Source organism: Zootoca vivipara, chromosome 9 (assembly GCF_965207765.1).
Source record: "Zootoca vivipara chromosome 9, rZooViv2.hap1.1, whole genome shotgun sequence".
Taxonomy (NCBI): domain Eukaryota; kingdom Metazoa; phylum Chordata; class Lepidosauria; order Squamata; family Lacertidae; genus Zootoca; species Zootoca vivipara.
Window position 1 is genome coordinate 56,474,824 of NC_142592.1, and position 12,772 is coordinate 56,487,595.

Here is a 12,772-nt window from a genome sequence, read left to right on the forward strand (position 1 = left end):
GCATGGTCATTTCTGCTAAGCTTTTCTTACCCATTTATCCCACAACGGCCCTTCTTGACCATTGGATCCACAAGAGCCTGTCTTCACATGCAGGATTTAAAACGATCAATCAATTAACTTGTCAGTTATTTTGGTTCAAACTTTGGAACACTGCTGAGACATACAGTTTGTAGAATGCTCCTGTAGAATGTAGAAGGGCAGGGAAACCTACGACCAAATTTTTATTAGTTATTTTCAGCAGAATGTCCTTTGATGCCCCGCAGTTTTCATTGTTGACTTAGTAGCATTGCTTTCACAGCATAAATAATAGCTGTCTGCTTAATAATAATAATAATAATAATAATAATAATAATAATAATAATAATGGCACTCCAATAAAGGAATGGAGAGGCCTATTGCAATGATCAAGAAACATCACCTCTTTGTTAGATTAGTAAATGTCAGAAAAAGGAAAAGCAAGCCTAAAAGCTATGCAAACCTTTTCTTCAGGCTGTAGTATTGAAATGAAAACACATATGTTCAGAAACAAAATAATAAATGAAATATGTGTAGGCATCTGTTAACCCAATGAAGCTGGGTGTTCTGAGTGGAATGTGCACAACGCTTCCCAAACCAGCCGTGGGATCACCCTGAATGCAGATTAAAAGGAAGAGTGTCCACAGAATCAGCCTTTACTGGAGGATTCAGGTTACACAAAGCAGTGGCTGAGTGGGAGACAGCAAGTAGCAACAAATGATTTCAGCAAGGGCGTTTTGAATATTTTTACAGCTTGCAGAGGATAAAATGCATCTTGCAGAGGATAAAATGCATGCATGCATGCATGCGTATAACATGGTCAGAAGTCATTTCAGGTTGAGCTGGCAGACAATCAAAATCCTGTGCTCTTTACTCCTCACAGCCAGCAGAGGACCTCAGAGGCAGCACTGGTCATTCCTGCCCGTCACTTCCTCAGAAGTGGAAGCAGCAAATTTGCAATTTAGAAGCTTTCCCTCATGTCCTGCTTCCCACATGCATTTGATTGGCCACTGTGAGAACCGGATGCTGGACTAGATGCGCCACTGGCCTAATTCAGCAGGCTCTTCTTATTTTCTGACGTTATTTCAAATCATCTTGGCAATAAATGTCAGGCTATGCAGCTGCTTTGTTCACATTTTAATGAGAAACTATACAGCTCATACTTCTTGGACCAATATGCAAATTGAAATGCAGTTATCCTGAGGGAGTGGCAATTCTCTGAATTCGGTGGTACAGTTGTTCAGCTACAGAATAATTGCAAAAATGCATATACTGGGGTAAAGTATGCATTAAAGAGAATATAACACAATGATATCATGCTTTATTTTAGCCAAAACTGCAAAGAAAAAAGTGTGTGGTAGAAGAAATTTGCACTGATGAATTTTCATGAGATTTTTAAAAATCCCAAACTGATGTAGAGATGTGAGGAACTGAAGAGTGGAAAATGAGGTGGTGGGTTGTTGGGAGGAACTGATACTGACAGATTTTCCCATCCCTAGTGAGAAGAAATGTTTTCCATGAGAAAGAACCCAGTTCAGAAGGAGATAAATTGGAGATGGGGGACGAGTCCTCACTCCTCATCTGGTGGGCAATACTGTGGGTGACCAGCAAATCTGAAACAAGACAAGAGAGAGTCAACACTCAAGGGTGTGGAAGATGCACAAGCAACAAAAATTGATCTGTTGCCAGCCATTGTCTCATGAGACCATTTCACACAGTGCATGGCAACCACCTCGAGTTTGTCATCAAACGCCCATTCTGCTGAATATCTGGGAGGCTGAAATTCAAAATGCACCCCAGTCCAAGAATGCATGGGGCTTTGGTACTAAGTATCCACATAAATTCCTTCTATAATTTCACCTTATTCTCTAGGAAGAGGAGATAGATCGATGCCAGATCTTTTCTTCTTTTTGCTCCCGCAGTTTGAATTCTTGTGTGAAGCACTTTTACGTATCCATATGCATACTATCTAAATGTGACTTACATTTCCGCTTTTATGAAGCTCATGTTTTTGTGAAGGCCATCAATGGATTTCATATCCTCCTCAGACAGCTGGAAATTAAATGCCTGTCAGGAGGAGAGAAAAATAATAATGTTGAGGTGCTTTATCCATGTCTTCCTTTTGCACCTCAGAGCTGTGCACCTTTTTCCAGCAACAGAGATATCAAAGCAAACTTTGCTACCACCTCCCAAAGTTTAATTCCTTCATTCAACAGGTTCAGTCCAGATGTCTTCCTACTGAGGGAATTTTATATGCATAGTAATGTAGTTTGCAATAGAACAGGAGTGGGGAAACTGTGGCCCCTAACCCTAACTCCTCCAACATCTTGAGTCCCCAAACCAAGATGTGCGTCTTCCCTCCCACACAAGTCATGTGATCTGTGAGATCACAGTGTCCAAATGATGTCCTTTTTCGGTATTGTTTTTAAATGGATTTCTATATACTGCTTTACCTGGGCATTTTCCTCAATTCGTTTTCTGGTGTAGGTCTTCACCAGGACCACCAGGCCGCGCTGCAGTTGGTAGCGAATAGCCACGAGAGCTGGGCTTTTGTTGTACTTCTTGGCGATCGCAACCAACAAAGGGTCTTCAAGCAGGACAGGAGTGTTTGTATCTATCCTGCCGGAGAGCAACGTGGAAAGAAGGTGTGTGTCTGGTTTCAAGAATATATAAATCTACTCCATCCAATATACACTAAATATTTTGTATTTAAAGCTTGGTTAGTCGATTTGAATTAATATAAGTCTTTAGTATCGTACTCTCCCCCTCCACCAATAAATCACAAGCTCATACGTTGCACACGGAACATTCTGTAGCCAAAATGATAGCATCCATGCACAAAAGAGAGGTCTTTTTCTTTGCTTAAGTACAATTCATATTTGGGGGTGGGGGGAGACCTAAGGATGGAAAGAAAGGCCCAAGGAATCCCGTGTGCCTGTTGGAGAGTCGATATGGAAAAGAGGGAGGGAGTTCAAATGAAATGGAGGATCCTGGAAGAATACATAGCTCATTGACTGGAAAGAGAACTCAATATTTGTTGCTGGTCCCACTTGTAAAAAATAAGCATTTAAGTGGCTTCCAGTATAGATAAAAACAATATTCAGAAAAACAAAAACAGAATTCAAAATTCTATGTAAAAAGAGAAATGCTATAATTATTCAAATGCATCTCTAGCATTCTACTGCTTAAAGCAACACTAAAGATAATGTAGATATGATTTTAAAACAGCACAAAATTTCAGAAGCAGAAATTATTAAATAGCCCCCCCCCTGCCTGAAATATTTTAAAACATACGTTTGGAAGAAGTCAAGGAGTTATTTAAAAAGCACTTCGGCAATGGGAAGGTATCTGAGAATGTCTAAAATGGGAGGGGAAGAGCTTTGTAAATCTCTCTCTGGAACGATTTCCCCAATTGTGGGACCACTACAGAAAAGGCCCTTTTGCTGGTATTCACCACGAGGATCTTTATTAATTGTGGGGCCAAGAATGCAACCTTCAGAGCTGATGTGGATACTGGGGAATAGTGGGCCTAGGTGGTCCCCAAACGTTTTGGCTTCATCTCTTACCATCTTGGGTCCCTTTGGGATCCTAGGACACTATATCCTTCAAGGATGATATTGTTTGACTTGCAGAAGGCCAGCAGCTTGCTTTGGTTCCGATAAGGATGGCATTCAACCTGCGGATTCAAAATCCCCCAACACAGCCCAAAAGTGAGAATTCAGATGGAACAAAGAATACTGTGAAATAAAGGAAAGAAAGAAAAGCAGAACCATGCTATTATTTTTTGAAATATCCAGCTGTTACCTTTCTAAAAGTGTGTTGTGTTTTCTGATGTATCAGAATCTTTAGACGACCATTCTTGCATTTGTGGTTTCCATTGCCACGCTCCCCTTCTGTGAAATGTGTGTTAGCTGGACATGGGGGACAGGGCTTATTCCCCCACAATCTCCTCTCACTCCAGCCCTGTTGGAAATATCCTGGGCACGCTGTTCTGCCCGCAGTGTCTCTATTTCTGCCCACTCAGTCTCTGAATTTTCTATGTTGAGCAGAAAGGTCTGATGGGGGATTTGCCTGGCTTTTTCATCAACGTGAGAAGATGATCTTGGACTCTGCTTTATCAGGGTCTCAATAAACTGAAATTTCAATCAAACTGAGCAGTGGAGACATCAGAAAATAAAATCAGGGGAAGAGTAGCACAATACTTTTCAAAGGGGCAGTTGTTGTTGTTGTTGTTGTTTTTATTAAAGATTTATTAGTTTACAAATATAAGTGCATTGTCTCTTTTTTCAAGTTGCATTTTCTACAGATCAGATCATTTGTTGTGAGACATTAGTGTTACATATAGTGTGAGGGTGGGAAGAAAAGACAGGGGAAGAGGGAAGTGGGGAGTGGGATTGGGTCGGATGGCAATGCTTCTATTTAAGGAAGCAGTTTTATCTCATATGTAAGGAAGTAATGGTATAATTTCCAGCAATCCTCCCTGTGTAAATGCATTTTGTATGTGAAACTTATCTTTTCTTCAAGTCACCACTGTGGCTCAGCAATGGCGGAGAGTATGGGGGGGGGGGAAACGTAGGAACTAATTGTCTGGGGTATGTGTATCCCCCCCCTCTACTGCCACATATGATATGGATAGTACATCAAGGCTGGGCAGAGGGTACAAAGAAGCCATGATTTAAGTGGGAGTATCAGGACCACTGTCTCTCTGGTACTGGGAGATCACATGCACACATCTCATTGTCAGTCCATCACTCCTGCTTAGCTAGCAGGTTGCATGCCTTGGACTAGCCTGCCTTAGTCTCACTGGTTACATGATATACACCTGTGCCCAAGTGAATCAGAGCTGTTTGGGTGCAGCAGCTTTTCCCAGATGCCTAACTCAAAGGCCCTTCGCTCCCCACTTGAGAACTTCTAGAGTCCCCACAAGAGGCTGTGTGGGAACTGACTGTTAGGATTCTTGCCCCGTGATTGCAGTCATGGGATTGGTTTTATCACATGACGCTGTATGTTTTCATTTCACAGTGTGGGAAGTGACGGAGACAGGATGTTTCGTATTACTGTGTTCCGTGATGTAGGACTATTGTCCTTTGTTTTCTCTCTTTGCTGTTTGATGCTGATGAGGAAGGAGCTGAGTCAGAATGCTCCGAGTGTATTACAGTATATGTAAATAAAGTAGTTTAGCCAAAATGCTGCGCTGCTGAGTCTGTCACGCAAACTGATAACACTCTGCTGTTCCTAAGCGTGCTGATTCCTCTTGGTATCTTGCCGCTGTGATGTTCGGGCTGGAGAAAGCTTTTGAAGATCCCGAACGACTGACCAGGAGGGAGAGAACGTTCCAGTCAGGCATGTGTCTCTATCGGAGTCCTACTTGCATGTAGGATGATCCTGACACTGACTGCTTGCAGGCCTCCTTCTACCAGAGATGCCTGTTTCAAACATTATAGACTTCTCCACATTTCCTTTTGTCTGAGGATTCAGAGGTCTTGATGAAATAAGAACCCATCACTGGTTCCAGGAATTGAGGGGAGTCCACCCCACAACTCATAACCATATCTTCTTGTGACTGGATCTGCAACCTTATAGCCGTAAGCAAGTTTTTTTGAGGGAATGGCTGTGTTTGTCAAAACAAAGGTCCTCTCACAAAAGAGCTTAAGTAAAGAAGCTTTGAACAGTGCTTGGAACAAACCTCTACAAAGGTCAACCACGCTTTACCTGGTTTATTGCTGGTTTGTATTTCAGTCCTGGCTTGTTCAGGATCATTTCCAGCTGCTTACGGGTGAAGTTGGACACTCCGATGGACCTCACCAAGCCAGCATCTTTGCACGCCTCCATTGCCTGGCAAAGAAGACACAACATGTTTGTTGAATGGTGTTTGTTGAATAGCTGAAGCCACCCCACCCCCCAATTAAATTTGGAAGCTCACTCATATACTCCTAAGAGTGTACAATAGTTTACCTGCTCTCATAGGAGCCATTGTGTGGATCATTGTTCTGGACCTGTCTCCTCTGGTGGAAGGCTACTGTGCTCTGTATCTGAATGACTCAAGGGCTGGATTTGACTATCCCAGGCACCTACCTCCCATGTCTGCCGAAGATCTACATTGTCAATAATAAATTTTTTGTCTTCTCCCAAGGGAACTAAATCTGGTCCAGGCTGGAAAAGAAGGAGGGGGAGGGAATAAGTGCAGGCCAGGCCTAGAAGTTCTCTTATCTCTGTAATATTATCTAAGACTAATGGACAGTGATAGAAAACGGGAGTGATAGAAAACAGGAGTTCACCTTGCAGGGGCTGATACCACAGTGCAGGGATCTGTGGGAAACTCAAGTCGCAAGCACAGGTCTGTCTCCCCATCTCTCCAACCCATTTTCTTCTTCCCTTGCTCCCTCGCCAAGTCCTGCTCTGGACACAATTTCTTATGATGCCTATGTGGTTAATGTAATCATTATATGCAAAGGTTTTCATTAACTGGCATGTTTCTCCCCCAAAATCTGAGAGTGATCATTCTTTGATTAAGATATGATCTAGCAGAGAATTGTCAGCATCTCTAGGGAATGACAATTCCAAATGTTCCTTCAGGGAATCAAATATTTTAGCAGCCCCCCCTTCTCTCTCCCTCTCCCTCTCTCTCCCTCTTCAAATATTGTACTCAATACTTGCGTTATGACATCAATAATTATTTACCTTCATAGAATACGGATTGTGAATTATGAACAGATCCATGTAGTCAAACTGGAGTTTCTTCAGCGATTCTTCCAAGCATTTCCGAACCAGCTCAGGGCGGTGGAAGGTACTCCAGAGCTGTCAAAAATATAAGGAGATGTATATTTTCACACAGCCATAGAGCTTTTGGATCTCAGGACAGTTTAGCTGTGGCAGGTGACTATTCTGGTGTGTATAGTGTTAAGGACACACTCAGATATTGTTCTGAGGAGTATTTTAAATTGCTGTGCTGAGGTAAAGCAATTTTAAAACAGTTATTGCTAATAACCAAACAATTTACCATTTATTTATTAAATTTATATATTGCCCTTCATCAAAAGATCTCAGCATGATTCACAAGGTAAAAGCACAAGATAAAAGCACAAATAAATAGTCAGAACAGAAGCAACAAAACAGGAATCCCTCCTCCCACAAAAAGGCTGTAGAATATTAACCAGCCCATGGCCTTGTTAAAGGGGAACATTTTCACCTGGCGCCTAGAGGTGTATAATGAACCTCCCTACAGAGAGCATTCCCCAAATGGGGAGCCATGCAGAAAAGCCCCCGTTCTCATGTTCCCGCCGTCTGAGCCTCACATGGAGGAAGCACACAAAGAAGAGCCTCAGAGGATGAAAACAGAGTCCAGGTAGGTTCATATAGGGAGAGGCATTTCGCTCTGATTTTGTTAAATAATGTCTGTGAAATATGCAATTGCATCATGATACAGACACTATATTCTATACTTTTTTAAAAAATAAATAAATACCAAACTCACTCACTTTTCCAGTGTAGAAAATGTCTTCCCTTTTTACTGTTCCATCTGAAATCTTCGCACGAATGGCCCGCCCAACTTGCTCCTCGGTCTCGTATACATATGCGCCATCAATATGACGGAAGCCGACTTCTATTGCTATCTTTGTAGCCTCCTCACACTTACTTTTTTGAACCTACCGGTTGAAAAAGTTAGTCATTGTCTCTGCTTCAATGGATAAATTTATATCAAAGTAACACTGAGTGATTATCTGAATAGTAATAAATTACCAGAAATTAGGGAAATGGAACAGCAGTATCTCAATGAGGAAATCCGGGATGAAGAAATTAAGAATGTGATAAGAAAAATGAAAGTGGGACAATCTCCCGGACCTGACGGGATTTCAGTTAAATACTACAAAATTTTGGAGGAAATTTTGGTGCCTAAATTAAAAGACATTATGAATGAAGTGTTAAAAACTGGAGAAGTACCGAAATCTTGGGAAGAAGCACTAATAACCCTAATACCGAAAAAAGGAGCAGATCTGAATTTGGTCAAAAATTACCGGCCTATATCGTTACTAAATATAGATTATAAAATTTTTACGGGGGTGCTAGCCAACAGATTGAAAAAATTGCTAAACAGAATAATAGGGAAAGACCAGGCAGGATTCTTACCGGGGAGACAAATAAAGGATAATGTTAGAACTATCATTGATTTAATGGAGTTTTTAGAACTAAACCCTAGCAAAAACACGGTAAATGCTAATGGTCGATGCGGAGAAGGCATTCGACAGTGTATCATGGAAGTTCCTCCATGACACATGTGAAAGTCTGAATCTAGGGCAAAACTTTTTAAATGGGATTAAAGCTATATACAGAAAACAGAAAGCGAAATTAATAATTAATAATGAAATAATGGAAGAATTCAAAATAGAAAGAGGGACTAGGCAGGGGTGTCCACTCTCGCCTCTTTTGTTTATTATGACTCTAGAAATGCTTATAAGAAGACTGAAAGAAGATAAAGGAATAAGAGGAATAAACGTGGGACAACATTGCCATAAGGTCAAGGCTTATGCCGATGATCTAATTATAATGACAGAATCGCCAGAGCAGGGTATACTAAAAGCCCTGGAAGACATGAAGGAATTTGGGGAGGTCTCCGGGTTCAAATTAAATAAAGATAAATCAAAACTATTAGTTAAAAATATGAGTGAGAGAGAGAAAGAAAAGTTGGCAGAAGTTACAGGAATAAAAATAGAGAATAAAGTTAACTATCTAGGGATTTGGATCACAAACAAGAATACAAATTTATTTAAGGATAATTACATAAAGAAATGGAGAGAAATTAAAAAGGACTTTGAGAAATGGAAACATCTGAATTTATCAATGTGGGGAAAAATTTCAATGATTAAAATGGTAACTTTACCAAAAATGCTATTTCTATTTCAAAGCATCCCTATAATAATTGGCGTGAAATATCTGAAAGACTGGCAAAAAGACCTGGCCAATTTTATATGGCAGGGCAAAAAAGCGAGAATAAAAATGGAGATATTAATAAAACCAAAAGAACTCGGAGGCCTTGCCCTACCAGATTTGAAAAGATATTATGAAGCGGCGAGTTGGATATGGATAAAGGAGTGGTTGACATTAAAAACACCAGAGATCTTAGAGCTGGAGGGTTGTAACAAACTATATGGATGGCATGGTTATCTAATGTATGAGAGGTGTAAGATACACAAAGATTTTAAAAACCATACGATTAGGAAGGCCTTGATAGAGGTATGGGAAAGAACAAAGGGAATAATAATAGACAAAACGCCCTGGTGGCTTTCGCCGCTGGAGGCTAATGCGACATTAAATTGTTATAAAAGAGAAAGTTGGCCAACGTACAGAGAGATAACAAAAAATGAAAACGGGAATATCACACTAAAGGATTATGAAGAATTGAAAAAAATGGGAATAACCTGGTTACAATACATCCAACTAAAGACAACATTTGAGAAAGATAAGAAAGATAAGGGATTTGACAAGGGGATGACGAGATTTGAAAAAGAAGTGCTCAACAATAATGAAAAATTACTTTCTAAAATGTACAAATTATTAGAAGATTCAGGGACAGATCAGGATGCCAAAAATAAATATATATGTAAATGGGAGCAAGATCTAGGTCATGAAATAGAGGTAGGAGACTGGAAAAGATTTTGGGTGAAAAATATAAATTTTACAGCATGTAACACCATAAAAGAAAATTTCATCAAACTCCACTACAGATGGTACTTGGCCCCAGACAGATTAGCGAAGAGGAATAAAAACGCAGATAATAAATGCTGGAAGTGCCAGAACACAATCGGTACCTTTTTTCACATGTGGTGGACATGCCCAGAAATACATAAATTCTGGGAAATGGTGCATACAGAAACACAGAAATTAATAAAAACATCTTTTGTGAAAAAGGCGGAGACCTACCTTCTAGGCATATTAGACAACAACATACCACAAGACAAAACGAACATCTTTTTATATGTGTCAACAGCCGCTAGAATGATAATTGCCAAAAACTGGAAAGGGAACCACATTCCAACAAAAGGAGAATGGATAAATAAGGTTTGTGAATACCTGGAAATGGCGAAACTGACAGATTTAATATGCCAAAAATCTAAAGATGAGATCAAAAGGCAATGGGAGTGTCTGAATGAATATTTAAAGAAAGTGGACATGGGAAATAAAACATGGTTATGCTTAGAATAACTTTGCAAGATGGAAAAAAAACAAAACCTTATGTGTAGATTAGTATTTAAACCAGATATGCGGAAATATAGGGAAAGACAGGAAATTCAACGAAGGAAATGTTAATGACTGTGTGGAAGGCGGTGGAAGTACTGGTACTTGTCTAGACTGGAATGTATTTTTTGTTTAAAAGCAACTTTATATATTTCTATACTTTTTTCTTTGATATTCTTTCAAATATATGAGGATTGTATCGTAATACATGTATCTTTCAGTTTTCTTTTCTTTATTTCTTATATATTTCTTTCTTTTTTTTTACAAATAATGTATTTTAATGATGTGTTATCTTTGTAATAAAATTCAATAATAAAAAAACAAAACAAAGTAACACTGAGTGTTGGTGGACATTGTCAAACTAGAGCTGAGTCCCAGGGACTAGGCACATCAAAGAAATAGAAAGAAAAGGCATTTAGAAAAAGTGACTTGTATGTGCGAAGTAACATTGCGCCACCGAATGGCATGCAAGATTTAAAATGAGTAATCAATTAACTTGCCAGTTATCATGGTTCAAACAGTGGAACACCATACAGTTTGTAGAATGCTCTTTTTAAACATTGGTTTAAATGCTTGTGAAATAGGAGAGATATCCAAGAAGGGATTGAGAAAGTCTCTTCGTCAGCATGTATCTCTTTGTATAAATAGATTCTACCCTCACTTTATATGTGACTGGGGCAGACATATGAATTGGAAAAATGGAAAAAGGAAAATTCCGTTGAAAAACTGAGTGGTAGCTTTTATTTAGTAAATTCATGATGTTCCTAGAAATCAATTTAATTACAAAACAAGAATCGACACTGATCTCTTCATTTGCATTGCTGGTGATATGGACCAAATGAAGATGTTTTGGATACAGAATTGATTCTATATTTATTGTTAGTGTCCAGAATAGTTAGCTAATGCCTGGTGATTTTGGATATATTGTTACTCCCAACAAACTAATGGGGGGCACTTATAGTTCCATAGAAAGATTTTTTAAAAAATATCACTCGACATTTTGGATTGGGGACTTTGAACCCTGTAGCAGCAATTCACACTGGAAACTGTTTCTCAGCTACAAACCATCCAAGTCTTGCACAAAACATTATTTGCTCCTGAATCTGCTCACTCAGGCCCCTTGTTGAATGAAAAGCAGCACTTTATGTGCTGCAAAGCATCTGTTGCATTCTTGGCTGTGGTGGCACAAGAAATTCTCATGCACAATTGGCTTCTCAGATCAGGTGAGGTATCTCATGCTGTGCTTTGCGTTCTATGAAGCACCCAGCAGCTCCCAGGTATTTTGTTCCTCAAAAACAAGTTACCATACTACAATCGTAAGAGTTAAATGTTTTACTTACAGCGTCTGGGGAATAGGTTCCAAACCCCAGTATGGGGATTTTGTTCCCATCATTCATTGTAATGCCACGGTCTTTGCTAAGTGCCATTTTCTGCTTCTGTGCTTGCTCAGTGTTTCCCCCCAGGATGAAACTGAACAACACTCTTGTGGTGAAAGGAAAAACTCGAGTGAGAAAAATGAAGTTCGTGTTTCCAATGAAATGTCTTCTGTTGGCATGATAGGAGGGGAGTGTCTAAGCAAATGCCCTGAACAAATGAGATAGAAGGGCGGGAAAAACTATGACCTACTTTTTATCAGTAAACTTCATCAGAATGTCATTTGGTAAACCAGCTGTTTCCTTGTTGACTTAGCAACATTGCTTTCACAGGATAAATAATAGCTGTCTTCTGATGGGCTGAATGGTTTTCCAAGTGCCCAAAGAACACACAAAGGATGTAAGGAAAGAAAGGACCGTATGAATAAGATCCGAAACTGCCTCTGGCTGTGTTCACTTTGCCAGCACATGTAAAACACATTTGATGTGCATGACATTCCCCAAAGAATCCTGGGAAGTGAGATTTGTTAAAGATGCTGGGAACTGTAGCTTTGTAAAATGTCTTCTGTTGGCACAATAGGAGGGGAGTGCTTAAATACCCTGAAGAAATGAGAGAGAAGGGCACGGAAACCTATGGCCAACTTTTTATCAGTAACTTTCAGCAGAATGTTCTAGCATTGCTTTCAGAGGATAAATAACCTATGGCCAACTTTTTATCAGTGATTTTCTGCAGAATGTCCTTTGGTACAACAGAAGCTTACATTGTTGACTTAGCAGCATTATAGCTGTATTATTATTATTATTATTATTATTATTATTATTATTAGCATTCCAATAAAGCAATGCAGAGGCTTATTGCAATCTTCAATCAAGAAACTTCACCTCTTTGTTAGATTAGTAAATGTTAGACAAAGGAAAAGCAAACCTAAAAGCTATGCAGGCCTTTTCTTCAGGTTGTTGTGTTGAAATGAAAACATATATGTTCAGAAACAAAATAATAAATGAAATATGTGGAGGCATCTGTTAACCCAATGAAGCTGGGTGTTCTGAGTGGAATATGGCGCCATGTGCACAACGCTTTCCAAACCAGCCGTGGGATCACCCTGAATGCAGATTAAAAGTAAGAGTATCCACAGAATCAGCCTTTACTG

The 12,772-nt window shown here is 39.6% G+C and overlaps 1 protein-coding gene across 2 annotated transcripts; it reads right to left on the reverse strand.

Annotated features, from left to right (window-relative positions):
• Positions 1–650: 650 nt before the first annotated feature.
• LOC148684649 (aldo-keto reductase family 1 member C3-like) lies at positions 651–11,756 on the reverse strand. 2 transcript variants are annotated; one of them, XM_088676915.1, is made up of 9 exons: positions 11,589–11,756; positions 7,494–7,661; positions 6,697–6,813; positions 6,091–6,168; positions 5,728–5,850; positions 3,582–3,691; positions 2,469–2,634; positions 2,000–2,082; positions 651–1,628 (listed from the first exon to the last, which is right to left on the reverse strand). In XM_088676915.1, the coding sequence occupies exons 1-9, from the start codon at positions 11,673–11,675 to the stop codon at positions 1,586–1,588; spliced, it is 975 nt and encodes a 324-aa protein (XP_088533041.1). In that variant the 5' UTR covers positions 11,676–11,756; the 3' UTR covers positions 651–1,585. The 2 variants fall into 2 exon arrangements, with proteins under 2 accessions (XP_088533041.1, XP_088533043.1); XM_088676917.1 differs by lacking the exon at positions 6,091–6,168.
• Positions 11,757–12,772: the final 1,016 nt, after the last annotated feature.